Genomic DNA, 19,595 nt, shown 5'->3' with positions numbered 1-19,595 from the left:
ACAATGATAAGCAACAAAGGCAACAAAAAGAAAAAAAAGGTTCCTAGGAACAGTGGATTCATAGTGCTGGCACGGAGCCCCAGCGATAACCCTGAAGGCAAAAAATAAAAATAAAAATAAAAAAATAAATATGCATACAACATCGGCGTGTCAGTAAAGAAACATGCCTTCCGCCTTTCCCCTGGGTGTACTGAGCAAATAGAGGTGTGGTGATGCAGTAATTATCAAGTTACTGGTGTCTCTCTAAAGGGGATTAATTTAGAAAACACAATCTGTTAATGGTCCCAGAAAAATCACTATGTTAGTGTGAATTTCATGATGCCTTAGTTTTTCATAGGTGATTAGAAGTCAGAGTCACTGACCTTTAAATTTTAATTTAAATAAAGCATCATATCAGTGTCCTTTTTCTGGAATGTAATACTTTTAGCTAGAAGGACATTAAATATTCTGAAAAAGAGTTAAGGGAACTAGTCCTAAAAATTAAAGCTAACAGCCAGAGAGTAACTTCATGAATTTTCTTCATACCTTGCTTCACTTTTTACTTTTATTTGGCAATTATATGTACAAAGCCTTAATTCTGAAAATTAAATCCTGGTCAGACAATACTGTGACCACTAATTACTTAAAAACCCTGAGGATACAAAATAACATTTTTTTCATATTTACCACCATATATATTTTCAATCTGGCTGGATTCAGCTCAATGTTAGTGTGGAAGAAGCTAATTCAAATGTATTTATACACATGTAATTTTTAAAATTTCTTTATTGGGGAATTAATGTTTTATATTGACAGTAAATACAATAGTTTGTATATGCATAATATTTCTCAGTTTTCCACATAACAATACATAAATATAAAGTTTATGTAATAGAAATTGATACTGTTGTTAAAATAAGGTGGCTCAAGAAAAAAATAGCTCTTTCATATATTAATTGTTTGATTTCAATCTATACTGTATCTTCAACTAGCTAATAATTTGGTTGTTTTAATTACTGATTAATTCCACTAGATGGCAGCATTTGATAAAACTGGAAGAGCCTCCTTCAAACTGTCCACTTGTTACGCCTATAAAATTAAGACCTATCCAGAATGTATCTTTCCATACATGAAATCTTACTGTATGCTGTGGATCATAGTTACAAGTACCCCAGAATATTTTTTATAAATGTGTGATCATTTCCCCTTAAGACAATATAATTTGTATGAAGTTGCCTATTTTTTCTGATATAACACGAATCGTGTTTGTTACATTTGATATGAGATTGTAGCCCCTTGTGATTGATTTGTCCTCATTACAGCCTTTGGATTTTGAAACAAAGAAAGCTTATACTTTTAAAGTAGAAGCCTCCAACCTTCACCTTGACCACCGATTTCACTCTGCGGGACCTTTTAAAGACACGGCCACAGTGAAGATCAGCGTGATGGATGTGGATGAGCCTCCAGTGTTTAGCAAGCCCCTGTACACCATGGAGGTTTACGAGGACACACCCGTGGGGACTGTCATTGGTGCTGTCACTGCGCAAGACCTGGACGTGGGCAGCAGTGCTGTCAGGTAAGGAAGGGCATTTTCAGTACTTGATACTCTAACATACGTAAAGACTTGTTCTGATTCAAAATTTGATTTGTTTTATGCATAAAAATTCTCCACTTTCTGCCCATATGTCCACAAGTAAGGCCACACACACACACACACACACACACACACACACACACACACACAGATAGAGAAAACGAAACAGACAACAATAAAGAGACTGACGTACTAATAAAGAGGTGACTTGTTCATAATCTTCCACTTTGAAAGGGTGGTTTGTAGTAAAAAGAAACAAGACCAGAGAAAGCAGAAGTAGATCTTCACTGTACAACCACTGTGTATGCTCACTCTCCCCCTCCACTATATGTATTTATTATAAGATGTTTTTTTTTTTCTTTTTCTTTATTGAGTGGATTAATGGTTTACACTCAACAGTAAAATACAGGAGTTTGTACATGTGTAACATTTCTCCATTTTCCACATAACAATTCAGGCCCCTCTAGGTCCTCCTCTGCCATCATATTCCAGGACCTGAACACCCCCACCCAGAGTCTTTTACTTTGGTGCAATATACCAAACTTAGTCCAAGTTCGGCTTTTTTTTTTTTTTCTTATTAATACCCTAGATCTTATTTCTGCTCTTGTCATGATTTCATAAAAGAATCTTCTTACAATCTTAGACATTTAAAGTATGAAATTTGATGACTTCAAAGGTCCCTGAGTAGCCTTCAGCTTTTTAAAGAGTCACTATCAAAAGAGAAAACACCTCTCACATGTATCAAAAGAAAAAACAGAAGACCACACAGAAACCCACAGGGTGATGGGTGTTGCTTATTTCTTTGACAATGGTGAGATGGTCGCAGTAATCAAGATCTATGTATTAAGTATGTGCAGTCTTTTATATCACGTATACTTCAATATAGTCAAGAGAAGAAATGGAACATAAAGCCAAAAAATTTAAGAACAAATGCTCCAAAGTCCCAAGTTCAGTCCCATGCACCACCATAAGCCAGATCTGAGTAGTATTTTGTTAAAAAGAGAGAGAAAAGAAAGAAAGAAAAAGAAAGCAAGCAAGCAAAAAAGAAAGAATGAAAGAAAGAAAGAAAAAGAAATATAAAGAATTCAAATTTTGCATATTACAATATGCTCAGTAGTTGAACTTCAGACCTGTATGCACGAGGTACCTGATTTGACCCCTCACATGCCCTATGCTAGAGTGATGTTCTGGATCTCTATCTCTTACTGTGTCTCTGTCATTCTTCTGATTAAAATAAATGCATACAATTCTAAAATAGACAAGTTCACAGAACATCCAGAAGATGTATCTCTACTGTAACTTATAGAAGAGACTAAGGAAAACAAATAAGCCAAAGTTGGAAGCCTAGATCATGACATGGAAGTAGGATTGAAAAAAATGAATGCCAATATGCTTATTTCTGAAGGGACGTGCAAACAAGCCCTAAAGGCTAATTGATATGGTTTTAAGGTATGAGATAATAAAAAAAAATGATAGACTGATTTTTCATCAGTCAGTCCAATACATGTTTACACTTCATAGGAAAAGCTCAGAAATGATAAACTCTATTCTTTCTATTCATCTGAATTCATCCCCCCAAAGATGTGAGTTTTTCACTTCCTGATGCAAGAGAAGGCTACAGGAGGGGTGTGTGTGTGTGTGTGTGTGTGTGTGTGTGTGTGTGTGTGTGTTGGGAAGTGGAAACAGAACATTGCTGATAGGGAGGTAAAATGATCCAATTATGATGGAATATAGTCTACAGACTCATCAAAACACTGTTTTTTTCAGTTAAAAAAGTGAGTCACTAGAGAGAGAGAAAGGGTGCACTAAAGGATGAATAATTAAGAGTACATTCTGAAGAAGCACATTTATTATGGAAAGTAGAGAAACATGTTCAATGTCACTATGACATGTTGTTTATAGTCCAATATATATGCTGAACATCAATGTTTATGGAGTATCCCACTTAATCTGCTGTGTTTGTTAGATGTTAACCTGACACCATTTATCAGTCTTATTTCTGAAGATACCTGGAGTACTGTTGATAATTATGAAAGATTAAAGTGATCGGTGAGTGGATTTGTTGATAATTTCAAAAATTATCGGTTAATGGAAGAAAGATTGAGTTTTGTAAGATGAATTGTTAAAAGATGAATTTGATGTGAATAAAAACTCTTATGGTTGGATAGCGGATAACATTTTCTGGACATCCCAGACATTACACTAAATCTAATTTGCTGTATAGTCCAATCTTGAAGATTCAGAGAAGCAGAAATGCATCAAGATAAAAATGAAGATACGGGGTGGTGGTGATATTACAGCATGTTAAGCACACATGGTAGAAAGCTCAAGGACCTGCATAAGGATCCCAGATCAAGCCCCCAACTCCCCACCTGCAGGGGGAGTCGCTTCACAAGTGGTGAAGCAAGTCTGCAGGTGTCTCTCTTCCCCTCTCTGAATTCCTGTCCTCTTTCCATTTCTCTCTGTCCTAACAACAATGATGACATCAATAACAACAACAATAATAACCACAACAATGATAAAACAACAAAGGCAACCAAAAGGAAAAGAAAATGAAGATATGAAGTTAATATACTACTTTAAGATAATCAAGAAAGTGTAGTGATATCTTACTGGGTAGGTAGTGGGCAGTATGCCTTACCAGATTATTGTTGTTACTATGAATCCACCATACCACCATTGCAGCCACCATTTTTCCTTTTTTTGTTGTTGTTTATATTTCCTTTCTTTATATTTTATTTGACAGAACAGAGAGACATTGAGAGAAGAGAGAGAGATAGTGAGCAAGAGAGGGAAAGAGAGACAGAGAGAGGCATGCAGATCTTCTTAACTCCTTGTGAAGTTTCTCCCCTATCCCCTGCAGGTGGGGAATGGGGGTTGAACTGGTGTGCTTGCACACACGGTAACCTGTGCACTCAACTAGGTATGCCACCACCCCGTTTCTTTACCAGCTTTTGAAACAGGTTCAACCCTCTCCTCTACATGGAAATGCCATGGCACAAGAGGGTATGCCATGTGGTATCTCACCATTCACTCTCTCTGTCCCTCTAAATGAAAATGTCAGTCTGGAGCTGAGAATTCACCCATGCATGAAGTTGTTGCTCTGCTAAAAGAAAAATAATAAACTTTGTTGAGAAGAACATATTCCCCAGTAAAAGAAAGTTGAAAGTCACAAACTTGCCAGTACCAGTATGAGAAAATGCTATGAGTCAAGAGTGGTTTGAGGCAAAAAAAAAAAAAAAAAAAAAAAAATAGAAGGGCAGAGAAATTCTCCAGCAACATGTCTTTTACAAGAGCTAGAGTCTGACAAGTACTCCTTTAGGTGAAATGAAAGAGTAGCCCCGGTCTTACTTCTTCTATGTAGCCACCTGTCTCACTAACACTGTAGACACAGATGGGTCTAATTGATCCCCATGAGGAGTTGTCAAAAGACAGAGCTGCTTTTAAATTGACATGAAAGTCATCTTACATTTCATGTCCTTGGAGTAAACAAGATGCTTGGAGCACATCAGCTAGGGAAACATGGCCTGTGAATCATTTTTCCTTGAACTGAATACATGTTTGCTCACTTGAGAAAGACAGTGAAAAGATGCTGGCGGACATAAGCATCCACATGTGAAGCATTTAGGTTTGTTCTCTGATTTGCTTTTCTATTGCTTAAATGTCTTTCCAAAGGTTTGGTGTAGTGGCACTAATTTAGTCTTATGTTTCCCCTTACCTTTGGGTATTTCCTATTATTATTCTAATTGCTATTATTTGTCTATCACCACTCAACATAACAAACAAAATGTGGTGATGATATTAGCTTTGGACAGCTCAGCTCAGAGGAGAGATTGAGTTAGTTGTAATGCTCCAAATACATGTCTCATACCACTCATAGGTTTCATTAAAATCTTTGTTCCTTTTTTTAAAACATTTATTTATTGCTTCCCTTTTGTTGGCCTTGTCTTTTTTATTGTTGTAGTTATTGATGTTGTTGTTGTTGGATAGGACAGAGAGAAATGGAGAAAGGAGGGGAAGACAGGGAAGGGGAGAGAAAGAGAGACACCTGTAGACCTGGTTCACCGCTTGTGAAGTGACACCCCTGCAGGTGGGGATCCAGGGGCTTGAACCGGGATCCTTGCACCAGTCCTTGTGGTAACCCATTGCATTACCACCCGACTACCCAATTTTTAAAAAAAATTTTATTGAGGAAATGCTGGTTTATGAGACTGTATTTTTTAGGTATGTGTACAGTTTCACGTCACTTCCTGAGGTATATTACCACAACCCAGCCCCACCAAGGTAACTTTTTTGTTTTGTTTTGTTTATTTTTTTACTAGTGATTTAATAATGGCTGACAAGATTGTGGGATAACAGGGGTACAATTCCATACAACTTCCACCACCAGAGTCCCATATCTTATATATCCTCCCCTCCACTGAAAGTTTCTCTATTCTTTACCCCTCTGGGAGTATGGATCAAAGATCTTTATGGGGAATAGAAGGTGGAAGGCTTCTGTAATTGCTTCTCTGCAGAACATGGGTGTTAGCAGGTCCATCCATAGCCCTAGCTTGTTTCTGTATTTCCCCAGTGGGGTAGGACTCTGGGGAGGTAAAGTTCCAGGACACATTGGTGAGGTCATCTGCCCAGGCAAGTCAAATTGGCATCACGGTAGCATCTGCAACATGGTGCAGAGTATTGGAGCTGGAGGGCTGACATTTCATACCTGGTGTCTCTGGACGCAGTCCAAAGTGAAACATGTCAAGTTGGCACTGGTTGCATTGAATTGATTCAGATCAGCAAATGCGGTATCATCTGGTATGAATCAAGAGAAGCATGAGGGAAAGCAAGCAAAGCCCCAGAGGTTTCAGGACTAGGAGACATATAGGTTTATAGAGAATGCACAAGAGAAATGCACTACTTCTACTGTGGCTTCCCTCCTGATACTGTTCACTCTCAGTACAAGTCTTATTCAAATTCACTTGTTCTCCGCTGTAATAACTACCTTTGTCTTTACCTTTCTATTACGCAGACAGAATTCCACTTTGTCCTTTCCCTTGTTCTGTTTTTCTGTAACTCACATCTAAGTGAGATTGTCTATATAAATATATAAATTTCACTTAGCATAGTACCAGATAGTACCATCCTTGTTTAACCTTTGAAGTTTGAAACACTGACTTTCTGTTGCTGTTGTTCAGAATATGTCCATCCTGTTATATAGAATGAGTACAGCCATCATTAGTGAGTTGAAAAGCTTCAAAATGCCTGTCTCTTTTTTTAATACATGAGATTAAAAAATAAATTCAAATAACTTTGTTTGGCAAATGTTTTGTGTGGTATTGGAGGTGGCCCAGTGGATAAAGCATCAGACTCACAAGCATAAGGTCCTGAGTTCAATCCCTGGCAGCATATGTACCAGAGTGATGTCTCATTCTTTCTCTCTCACCTCCTATCTTTCTCAATAATAAATAAATAAAATCTTTTAAAAAAGAAAGAATGATTTGCAAGAATTATCACGTGAGTACAGTTCCTTATCTCCCCATGACAGGTGTCTGTGCACCAATTCCACCCCCACCAAAATTCTTCCTCCACCATTGTACGCTGGGTCCCCAGTGCCTTCTGATCCTCTTCCAATTTTGTTAAAAAATAGTATATTTTCCTGATTGCTATGGCAAGAACTTCCAACACTATGTTGAATAGTAATGGTGATAGTGGGCAGCCCTGTCTAGTACCTTATCTGAGTGGAAATACTTCCAGTTTTTCACTATTGAGTATGATGTTGGCTATAGGTTGTCTATATATAGACTCCAATATATTCAGGAATTTTCCATCTATTCCCATGTTTTGATCATAAAGGGATGTTGGATTTTGTCAAAGGCTTTCTCTGCATCTATTGATATGACCATGTGGTTTTTTGGTCTTGCTTTTGTTGATGTGGTGGATCACATTGATTGATTTATGTATATTAAACCAACCTTGCATGCCTGGGATAAACCCCACTTGGTCATGATGAACAATATTTTAAATATACTGCTCTATCCAGTTGGCTAGAATTTTGTTCAGTATTTTAGCATCTATGTTCATCAGAGATATTGGTCTGTAGTTTTCTTTTTTGGTTGTGTCCCTGTCTGCTTTTGGTATCAGAGTGATGTTGGTTTCATAGAAGCTGGTAGGGGGTATTCCAGTGTCTTCAATCTTCTGGAAGACTTTTAAAAGTAGAGGTATTAGTTCTTCTTTGAAGGTTTTGTAGAATTCATTTGTAAAACCATCTGGTCCAGGACTTTTATTTTTGGGGAGATTTTTGATAACTGTTTCAATTTCATTAGCTGTGATGGGCCTGTTCATGTTATCCACTTCCTCTTTACTTAGTTTTGGAAGTTGGTAGGTATCTAAGAAATCACCCATTTCTTCCAGATTCTCTAGCTTGGTGGCATATAGTTGTTCATAGAAGCCTCACATGACATGTTGAATTTCTGCAGTGTCTGTTGTGATATCTCCTCTTTCATTTAGTATCCAATTTCTTTGGGTCTTCTCCCTTTTTTGTTTTGTGAGTCTGGCTAAAGGTAGGAGCAAGGAATTAAAGGGATACAGATTGGAAGAGAAGAAGTCAAACTCTCCCTATTTGCAGATGACATGATAGTATACACAGAAAAACCTAAGGAATCCAGCAAGAAGCTTTTGGAAATCATCAGAAAATACAGTAAGGTGTCAGGCTACAAAATTAACATTGAAAAGTCAGTGGCATTCCTCTATGCAAACACTAAGCTAGAATAAATTGAAATCAGAAATCAATTCCTTTTACTATAGCAACTAAAACAATAAAATATCTAGGAGTAAACCTAACCAAAGAAGTGAAAGACTTGTATACTGAAAATTATGAGTCACTACTCAAGGAAATTGAAAAAGACACAAAGAAGTGGAAAGATATTCCATGTTCATGGGTTGGTAGAATTAACATCATCAAAATGAATATACTACCCAGAGCCATCTACAAATTTAATGCTATCCCCATCAAGATCCCAAGCACGTTTTTTAGGAGAATAGAACAAATGCTACAAATGTTTATCTGGAACCAGAAAAGACCTAGAATTGCCAAAACAATCTTGAGAAAAAAGAACAGAACTGGAGGCATCACACTCCCAGATCTCAAATTGTATTATAGGGCCATTGTCATCAAAACTGCTTGGTACTGGAACATAAATAGACACACTGACCAGTGGAATAGAATTGAAAGCCCAGAAGTGAGCCCCCACACATATGGACATCTAATCTTTGACAAAGGGGCTCAGACTATTAAATGGGGAAAGCAGAGTCTCTTCAACAAATGGTGTTGGAAACAATGGTTTGAAACATGTAGAAGAATGAAACTGAACCACTGTATTTCACCAAATACAAAAAGTAAATTCCAAGTGGATCAAGTACTTGGCTGTTAGACTACAAACTATCAGATACTTAGAAGAAAATATTGGCAGAACTCTTTTCCACATAAATTTTAAAGACATCTTCAATGAAATGAATCCAATTACAAAGAAAACTAAGGCAAGTATAAACCTATGGGACTATATCAAATTAAAAAGCTTCTTCACAGCAAAAGAAACCACTTCCCAAACCAAGAGACCCCTCACAGAATGGGAGAAGATCTTTACATGCCATACATCAGACAAGAGTTTAATAACCAACATATATAAAGAGCTTTCCAAAATCAACAACAAGACAACAAATAACCCCATCCAAAAATGGGGGGAGGACATGAACAGAATATTCACCACAGAAGAGATCTAAAAGGCTGAGAAACACATGAAAAAATGCTCCAAGTCTCTGATTGTCAGAGAAATGCAAATAAAGACAACAATGAGATACCACTTCACTCCTGTGAGAATGTCATACATCAGAAAAGGTAATAGCAGAAAATGCTGGAGAGGGTGTGGGGTCAAAGGAACCCTCCTACACTGCTGGTGGGAATGTCAATTGGTCCAACCTCTGTGGAGAACAGTCTGGAGAACTCTCAGAAGGCTAGAAATGGACCTACCCTATGATCCTGCAATTCCTCTCCTGGGGATATATCCTAAGAAACTCAACACATCCATCCAAAAAGATCTGTGTACACATATGTTCTTGGCAGCACAATTTGTAATAGCCAAAACCTGGAAGTAACCCAGGTGTCCAACAACAGATGAGTGGCTGAGCAAGTTATGGTATATATACACAATGGAATACTACTCAGCTGTAAAAAATGGTGACTTCACCGTTTTCAGCCAATCTTGGATGGACCTTGAAAAAATCATGTTGAGTGAAATAAGTCAGAAACAGAAGGATGAATATGGGATGATCTCACTCTCTCAGGCATAAGTTGAAAAACAAGATCAGAAAAGAAAACACAAGTAGAACCTGAAATGGAATTGCATATCTCACCAAAGTAAAAGACTCTGGGGTGGTTGTGGGTAGGTGGGTGGGGAGAATACAGGTCCAAGAAGGATTCAGAGGACCTAGTGGGGGTTGTATTGTTATATGGGAATCTGGAGAATGTTATGCATGTACAAACTATTGTATTTACTGTTGAATGTAAAACATTAATTCCCCCAAAAAATAGTACAATAAATAAATAAATAAATTAATTAATTAAGAAAAAAAAAGAAAGAGAAAGAAGGAATGAACAGATGTATCTTAGACTATGATCCACTATCCCAAGACTGTTGGTGAGCCTTTGGCCAGAAACTTCTAACAAAGAAGTCTCCCATTCCCTATAAATGGAAACGAGCTCCCAGCATCTGGGTCTCTGTCCCAAACAATGGTGCCAGTGATTGGCACTCTGGCTTGGTGGGGGAACCCTCAGGTTTCCTGAGGTCCCTGTGTTCTATGTCTGTTCTGTGTCTGTACATGTGCAAATTTGTAATGATGTGTATTCTATGTGTTTGTGTGAATAAATACTTCAACTTCCTCTAAAAAAAAAAAGTTCATTTGTTGGGGAACAGCTGGGGGAGAGGGGCGGAGACAAGATGGCAACATTGGAGCAGCAGCTGCAATGAGCTCCAAAAAGCAGCAGCGTGTGACCTGGGATACTCTGGATAGGGTAAGCTACTGGGCTATCTGTAGGAGGGTGAACATGGGCTGGTCAGTGTGACACCAAAATACAGTCCCATAACTCACACTTGGGCTGACAAACAGAGGCCAAGGGGACAAAGAAAGGAAATCTTTTGATTATTTCTGAGCCCATCCTTACCCCCCACCTCAGAACCACCCCCAGGGACTTGACAGCTGTTTCTAGCAGGCTTCCCTCTGAGCTATTTTCTTTACCAAGAGTCCTAGCTCATCAGGGTGTCATTCCAAGCCTTTTCATTTTTGTTTAACTTCTCTTTTTTTTAAGTGGCTGAAACTCTATTTGAATAACAAAATACCTGACCAATCATAGCCTCATTCCTGCCTGGGAAAGACTACCTGGAGGTTTTTTTTGTTTTTTTTTTGGATATATATATATATATATATATTTTTTTTTTTTACCAGAGCACTGTTTAGCTCTGGCTTATGGTGGTGTGGGGGATTGAACCTGGGACTTGAGAGCCTCAGGCATGAAAGTCTCTTTGCATAACCATTATACTATACCCCCACCCTATTTTTGGATACTTCTTACAATTGGCTGTCTTTGCTCAGGCTGCTGTGGCCAATCCCAAACAGAATCAACCCAGACCTGAAGACACCAAGACACATCACAGTTACAATGATAAGAAGTAAGGATAAATAAAGGATCTTAAAGGCTTCAAGAGAAAAAGAAAAAGTCACATACAGGGGAAAACCCATTAAGACTATCAGTTTCCACTCAAACTCTAAAAGCCAGAAAAGAATGGCAAGATATATATTGAGCCATGAATGAAAAAGGATTTCAACCAGGGATAATATATCCTTCTAGACTTCAATTCAAACTAGATGGAGGGATCAAAACCTTCTCAGACAGACAACAGTTAAAGGAGTCAACCATCACCAAGCCTGTCCTGAAAGAGGTACTAAAAGACCTCTTAAAACAAGAACATAACTATAATATTTGCCATATATCATAGCAAATAAAAATCATTGAATAATGGCACAATAGTCCATTCAATCCATAATATCAATGAATGTTGATGGCTTAAAGAACTCACCCATTAAAAGTCACAGAGTGGGAGGATGGATCAGAAAATACAACCAATCCATATGCTGCTTGCAAGAATACCACCTGACCCAACAAGAGAAACACAGACTTAAAATGAAAGGATGGAAACCTATCATACAGACTAATGGACCACAACAAAAGGCAGGAACAGCCATTCTCATCTCTGACACCGTAGACGTTAAATTAAATAAAGTAATAAAAGATAGAGAAGGTCATTACATAATTATTAGAGGATCAGTCAACCAAGAAAATTTAACAGATATTAACATCTACACCCAATGAGGGACCATCTAAATACATCAAATACCTATTGAAAGATCTACAAAAATACATCAATAATAATACAATAATAGTGGGAGACTTTAACACCCCACTCTCACACTTAGACAGATCAATGAAGCAGAGAATCAACAAAGAAACAAGAGAAATAAAAGAAGAGATGGACAGACTAGACCTCCTCGACATTTTCAGAGTTCTTCACCCTGCAAAAACTGGAATACACATTCTTTTCAAATCCATGCAGCACATACTCAGGATAGATCACATGGTAGGCCACAAAGACATTATCAACAAATTCAAGAGCACTGAAATCATCCCAAGTATCTTCTCAGACCACAGTAGAGTAAAGCTAACATTCAAGAACAAACAGAAAATTACTAAAAGTCACAGAATTTGGAAACTCAACAATATACTGCTTAATAACCACTGGGTCAAAGAGACACTCAAGCAAGAAATTCAAATGTTCCTGGAAACAAATGAAAATAAGCACAGAAATTATCAGAATATTTTGGACACAGCTAAAGCAGTATTGAGAGGGAAACTCATAGCCATACAATCACATATCAGAGAATAAGAGAAAGCTCAAATAAATGACCTTACTGCATAGCTCAAATAAATGACCTTAATGCATGCCTTAAGGACTTAGAGAAAGGGGAACAAAGGAACCCTAAAGCAACCAGAAGGATGGAAATTACTAAAATTAGAGCAGAAATAAAAACATCGAAAATAAGAGAACCATACAAAATATCAAGGAATCCAAATGTTGTTTTTTGAAAAATGAAACAAAATTAACAAACCCCTAGCCAGACTCACAAAAAAAAAAAAAAAAAAGAGGAGAAGACTCCAATAAGAAGAATTGTAAACGATAGAGGAGATATCACAGCTGACACCACAGAAATCCAGAAAATCATGTGAGACTTCTACAAAGAACTATATGCCACCAAGCTAGAGAAACTGGAAGAAATATAAGAATTCCTAGAAACATATGCCCTTCCAAAAGTGAACCAAGAAGAACTACAAAACCTAAATGCACCAACCACAGACAAATAAACCAAAACAGTTATTAAGAATCTTCCCAACAACAAAAGTCCTGGACCAGATGGCTTCACAAACAAATTCTACAAACCTTCAAGAAATAGTTAATACCTATACTTTAAAGCTATTCCACAAGATCGAAGAAACAGGAACAGTCCCTTCCACCTTCTATGAAGCCAACAACACCCTAGTACCAAAAGCATATAGGGACACAACAAAAAAGAAAACTACAGACCCATATCTTTGATGAGCATAAATGTCAAAATATTAAACAAGATTCTGGCCAACTGGATACAGAAATAGATCAAAAAGATTGTTCATCACAAACAATGGGGGTGGGAATGAGATGGGACACACTCTTTTGGTGGTGGGAATGGTGCTTATGTACACTCTTATTAATTTTTAGTCATATAAACCATTGTTTAATTATTATGAGAGGGAAAATTGACTGTATGTCTCAAACTTTTTAAAGTACAGACTGAGTCTTTTTAATACATAGTCTTTAGTATGTTGATTCTCTTAATCGCCTAGACCAGAGAGAACAGAAGCAACCGGTGGCACAGCTATATACAAATAATGTCAAAGGACATAAATTATGGTGATGTTGTGTATGATACAGAAAATCCTAACAATGGGATTTTTTAAAGTTAACCTAATCGCCAAATAATGTGATTATAGCAATAACTGTCTGTTGCCTTCTTAACCCTAAGACAGCAGGAACCTCCCACTTCCTCTATAGAGTATATATTTCCCCCAGTCCTGGAACCTCTTGGGTGGGGATCACTCTCCTTCATGCTTCTCTCAACTCATACCAAATGATATTGCATCCAATGCAATAATAATAATAATAATAATAATAATACAATAATAATAAAATAATAACACACATTAAGTCTTTGCTTATGAAACTTAAAAAAATGAGAATCTTTTAGGCTTTCAATGTTTCAGATACTGATACTAGATTTATTCAGACATAGGGCAAGGGTAGATAGCATAATGGTTATGCAAAGAGACTCTCATGCCTGAGGCTCCAAAGTCCCTGGTTCAGTCCCCAGGACCTCCATAAGCCAGAGCTGAACAGTTAAAAAAAAAAAAAGTATTTCAGCAAGCATAAAGAATTATTCAGACATATTTGTTGAGGTTATCCCTAATAATATATAATCAAAGTGCTACTCCAAAATAACATTTATTTTTTTGCACAGAATATAACACTGGGAGCTTTAAGTATAGAATATATAATTAGATAATAGTTGCTCATGTTCATCGCTGATGTCTTTACAAATTATGTATGTACATACCAGTGCTGCACAAATAAATTAATGTTACAGAGATAAAGGTTAGAAATAAATCACAGCTCCAAAATGATTAATATTCTATCATGTGTGACATGTTATGTGGTACAGCAGTTAATGTAATGGACTTGAAAGAAAAACGTCCTGAGTTTGATGACTGACACAGATCCATTCTGATCATTCACCATTAATAAGTGAAACATTTCTTAAATATTTATTTACTTCTTCCCTTTTGCTGCTCTTGTTGTTTTATTGTTGTGGATATTATTGTTGTTGTTGGATAGGACAGAGAGAAATAGAGAGATAAGGGGAAGACACTGAGGAGAGAGAAAGATAGACACCTGCAGACCTGCTTCACTTCTTGTGAAACAACTCCCCTGCAGGTGGACAGTCGGGGGCTCGAATTGGGACCCTTTCTCCTGTCCTTGTGCTTTGCGCCACCTGCACTTTACCTGCTGTGCTACCTCCTGATTCCTGTGAAACATTTTTATTAAAGCATCTCATCATATCATCTTATGGCCCATATGGATAAAATCTCTTCTCCCATTTGCTATCTGAGTCTTCACTGTTTTCTAAGAAAGAAGACTACAGACAAAAAAACAAAAAACAAAAACAAAACCAAAAAAAACCCTGCTAAAACATGAAGTCTAGAGTTTGATAGACTTATTAAAAATAAAATTAAAAGTAGTATACTTGTTACCTACAAGAGTAATCAAGTTTTATACCTCTTATTTAAAAATGCAGTGCTATTTCTTTACCAAAAACATTTTCTGAATTGCATTATTAATTCTAAGTGAAAATAAGAGTTGTAAGTTTAACTATGTTCCACCAACACATATTTATATTCAGATTCTTAGATCATTAGGAGTATCCAGTAATCATAAATACACAACTAGGATAATGTTAAAGAAAAAAAAAAACAGAGTTAGTGTATACACAGAATGTGGAAGGGGGAAATTAGGTAGGGCTGATCTTGTGAACTATTTCATAGAAGCTTAAAAAAAATGGGAATGTGGAATTCACATACTTAAGTAGAGAATAAGTACACTAGCATCTGGGGAGTTTGACTTCTTAGCCATTTTATAGCTGGAGAATTTTTCCAAGATCGATTCTCGAAGAAACTATAAACATCAAGTTATACAAGACATTCAAAACTGAAAAACCCATTATATTTACATATTGCAATCCAGATATAAGATCTAGATATGGATATAGGTGTGTATATACTATACACCTATAGATATGTATCCTAAATTTAAATAATGCTAGCATATATACCGGTACAAAATGTAAAATTCAATAATTTTGGATGGTTTATGTGAGAGGAAAAGAAATATATATATATATCTGATTTGGAGATGTTGTTTTTGGCAACCCATGTTTCCTGCACGCACGTCCAATTGTCCTGCTCTAATTTTTCACTAATTAAAATAATCATATATAGAAGCATGGACAGATGGAGAGATATCACAATAGTATTTCATACCATATGGAGCTTTTCCTCGTGCCATGGTCCTGCCATGTGATACAAGGATTTGAACTCAGGGTGTCTCCTATAGTATAGTGCAAGGTCTGCTGTGTGGTCGGTGTTCTGACCCAGAAGTCTATGATGAAGGCAATGGAATCAAGAAGATAAACTATTGTAGTTGAAGGAATGGACTTGTGTGAATAAATGTAATGGTGAACAGTTGAATTTTTGTGAAGCTCATTTTTAGATTTGTTTTCAGTTCTTATTTATCTATTTATTTATCTATTTATTTTGGATAGAGACAGAGAGGAATCCAAAAGGAAAGAGGATACACACACACACACACACACACACACACACACACACACACACACACACAGAGAGAGAGAGAGAGAGAGAGAGAATGAGACCTGCACCATTGCTTCACCACTTGTGAGACTTTCCTCCCACAAGTGGAGACAAGGAGCAACCAGGTACACTACCACCCAGCCCCTAGATTTCTTTCTCACTTTATTTTTTTTGGCTTAAAGTCAGCATTGCTTCTATTTACTAGTCTGTTATTGTGTTAGGCATATGGTAATACTTCTTTTCTCAGGATGTTTGTTAACACACCTCACAGACCACCAGAGTGCCATCTCCTTTCCTCCAGGAAACTGCGTTGCATACCCCACTTATGGACGTTTCTCCCTGTCAACTCAGAGACCTCAGGCCTCCAGACAAAGGTTTATATATGAGTCATACCATCTGCTCTCTTGCTCGGGCTTCTGTTTTAATAAGATTCTCCTAGGTTTCCTTCTCCTTCTAACTTTTTTTCACTTAAACATGAGACTTACTAGTTTCATTCATGTTGAAGCCAAGTGCAAGTGTTCATCTTTCCTAATGTTCTGCATCCTCCATAGTGCATATGGTGTGTTTACACCACATCTTCAGTATTCACTCCTTTATTATTGGTCATTTGTACTGTTTCCAAATCTTAGTTAATGTAAAAAAAATAAAACAACAGAAAAGAAAACACACCATGGATATAGATAGGAGTATTTTTTTTTTTCAGGTTAGTGTTTTTTAGTTCCTGGATAGATATCCAGTAGAGGATTTGCTGAATCCAAGGGTAGATCTAATTTTAGTGGAATAAAAATAGACACTTAGACAAATGGAACAGAATAATCAGTCTAGAAATAAATCGACACACACACAGGCACTAAATATACATCAAAAGCATCCAAAACTGTCAAATGGGAAAAAGAAGACCTCTTCAACAGAAGAAATGACAGCCACATGTAGAAAATGAAGCTATACCACCATGTAACACAAAAGACTAATGCTAAATAAAAATGTATCAAAGGCATGGCTATTGTATCTGATACTGTAAAATACAAGAATATACTGATTAAACACTCAGGACCTTAACATCAAAGGTGTATTTGACCATTCCACCCGCCCAGGGAAAGTGATATTAAAACAAAATTAACCATATCAAATTAAAAATCTTCTAGACACTGAAAGAAAAGCCCACAAGGATAAACTTTCAACCCACATCTGACAGAAAGGATGATATCAGATATCTACCAAGAACTAGTGTGGCTGAGTCAACGGAACCCTTCCTGTAAAAAAGTAGGTGAAAGTTATTGAGTTTTCTAAAGAAAAGATAAACACGGTCCACAGACATAGAAAAGGTACACACGGTCTACAGACATATGAGAAAATGCCTCCCGCATTCATCATTAGATATATGTTAATTAAGGCAACCTGGAGATTCCACCTCATACCTATTAGGATGGCCTTTATCAATAAAATAGGAGATGATAAGCATCGGTGAGGCTGTGGAGAAAGGAAATCTGTTACAATGCTGGTGGGAATGCAAACGTGTGCAGACCTTTGGAAAACTGCATGGAGAGATCTTAAAGAAATACAAAGTGAAAATACCTTAAGATTAAGCAATACCACTCCTCGGCATTTATCCAAAAAAACATGAAAACACTAATTAGATGGTATGTATGTCCATAGATGTGTTATTCATAATGACCAAAATATGAAAGTGACCTAAATGCCTCTCAGCAGATGACTGGGTAAAGAATTCATAGGGTAGGAGGTTAGGTAGTGGTACACCTGGTTAAGTGAACATGCTACCATGCACAAGGACCCAAGTATGCTCCTGCTCTCCCCACTTGCAGAGAGAGAGTGAAGCTCTACAAATGGTGAAGCAAGCATTGTAGATATCGCTCAGTCTCTCTTCCTCTCTGTTTCCCTGTCCTTTCTCAGTTTCTGTCCTATCAAATAAAGAAAAGAATTTATGGGACACATACTTAATGGAGTGCTACTGTGCAATTAAAAAGGTGATATTGTGTCCTTCAGAACAAAATGAAACTTCCAGTGTGTATGCTTAGTGAAGTAAGTAAAGAAGTGGAAGACAACTACTGGATGGTTTCACTCACATGTGGAATCAAGAGATTTGAAACACATTAACTTTCAAAAGAATATTGAAAACATAAAAAACTAGTATAGCTACAGGCCCTTTGAAATATAACTAAGATATGCCTACTAGCTATCTACAAAATGGAGCCCCCCCCCCCACACACACACACTTCATCTGCACTATTCCAGCCTTTAGGTCCATGATTGGTCAACAGTTTGTTTGGTTTTTCTCTGTTAACTCTCTGTTCATCCACCAGGTTCCAGATGCTAGCATGATGCCGACCAGACTTCCCTGGATAGACAACCCCACCAATGTGTCCTAGAGCTCCGCTTCCCCAGAGCCCCACCCTGCTAAGGAAAGAGAGAGGCAGGCTGGAAGTATAGATCTACCATTCAACACCCATGTTCGGAGGGGAAGCAATTACAGAAGCCAGACCTTCCACCTTCTGCATCCCACAATGACCTTAGGTCCATACTCCCAGAGGGATAAAGAATAGGAAAGCTATCAGGGGAGGGAATGGGATAAGGAGATCTGGTGGTGTGGAGTTGGTGTGAATTGTGGTGAATGGTGGTGTGAATTGTGTGGAGTTGTACCCCTCTTATCCTATGGTTTTGTTGATGTCTCCTTTTTAAATAAATAAACAAATTAAAAATAAATAAAACAAAAACAAAAAATATATAATAAAAAGAAAACTGTAGCTAACCCACCTCTAAGACGGAGGCAGGCCATATATGATGGCAGTGGTGTGGAACTACACCTCTATTACTCTATAATCTTGCAATTCTCTCTTTTTAACTTTTGTATTATATTTATTTATCTGATAGAAATAGCCAGAAATTAAGAGAAAGGGGCATACAGAGCAGGAGGGGGAGAGAGAGAGAGAAAGAAAGGGGAAGGGTGGCCTCCTGCACCACTGCTTCACTACTTTTGAAACTTCCCTGCTGCATGTGGGGACTGGGAACTTGAACCTGGGTCCTTGCACATTGTAACATGTGTGTCCGACCAGATGTGCCACCATTCAGCCCATCTTGCAAATCTCTACTAAATCACTAATATTTTTTTAAATAAAAATGGTGAAAATCTGGATAGCTTAATCTGAAGGGCAATAAAAATATAACAACAATTTAAAAAACATGTAGATATTGTTCTATTTATCCCTCACTGAAGTTCCTTATTTTATCATATTTTATACCAGTAAATATACACCTGGAAGATATAAGTGTTTAAGGATCCAATTCAAGCACCTGGTAGCAACCAGGTGATGGGAAGCTTTATAATAATTGAGGCATGCACCTCTCTTTGTTTCACCATTTCTACCCCCACCTCCCTCTTAATTTCTTTTTTTACATAAAAATAAAGTAAAAAAAAAATGACATAAGTTTTAGACTACTTAAAAACAAAAAACTACC

General features: G+C 37.2%; 1 protein-coding gene across 5 annotated transcripts in view; it reads left to right on the top strand.

Moving 5' to 3' along the window:
• The window catches only part of CDH12 (cadherin 12), a 1,156,262-nt gene that overhangs the window by 1,099,580 nt on the left and 37,087 nt on the right, over positions 1 to 19,595 (top strand). For all 5 annotated transcript variants that reach the window (XM_060191184.1, XM_060191183.1, XM_060191185.1 and 2 more), the window contains one exon: positions 1,302 to 1,555. In XM_060191184.1, the coding sequence (XP_060047167.1) occupies positions 1,302 to 1,555 (254 nt within the window). The remainder of the gene's footprint in view (positions 1 to 1,301; positions 1,556 to 19,595) is intronic.

Source organism: Erinaceus europaeus, chromosome 5 (genome assembly GCF_950295315.1).
Source record: "Erinaceus europaeus chromosome 5, mEriEur2.1, whole genome shotgun sequence".
NCBI classification, from domain to species: domain Eukaryota; kingdom Metazoa; phylum Chordata; class Mammalia; order Eulipotyphla; family Erinaceidae; genus Erinaceus; species Erinaceus europaeus.
This window is presented reverse-complemented; position numbering and strand designations above follow the sequence as displayed.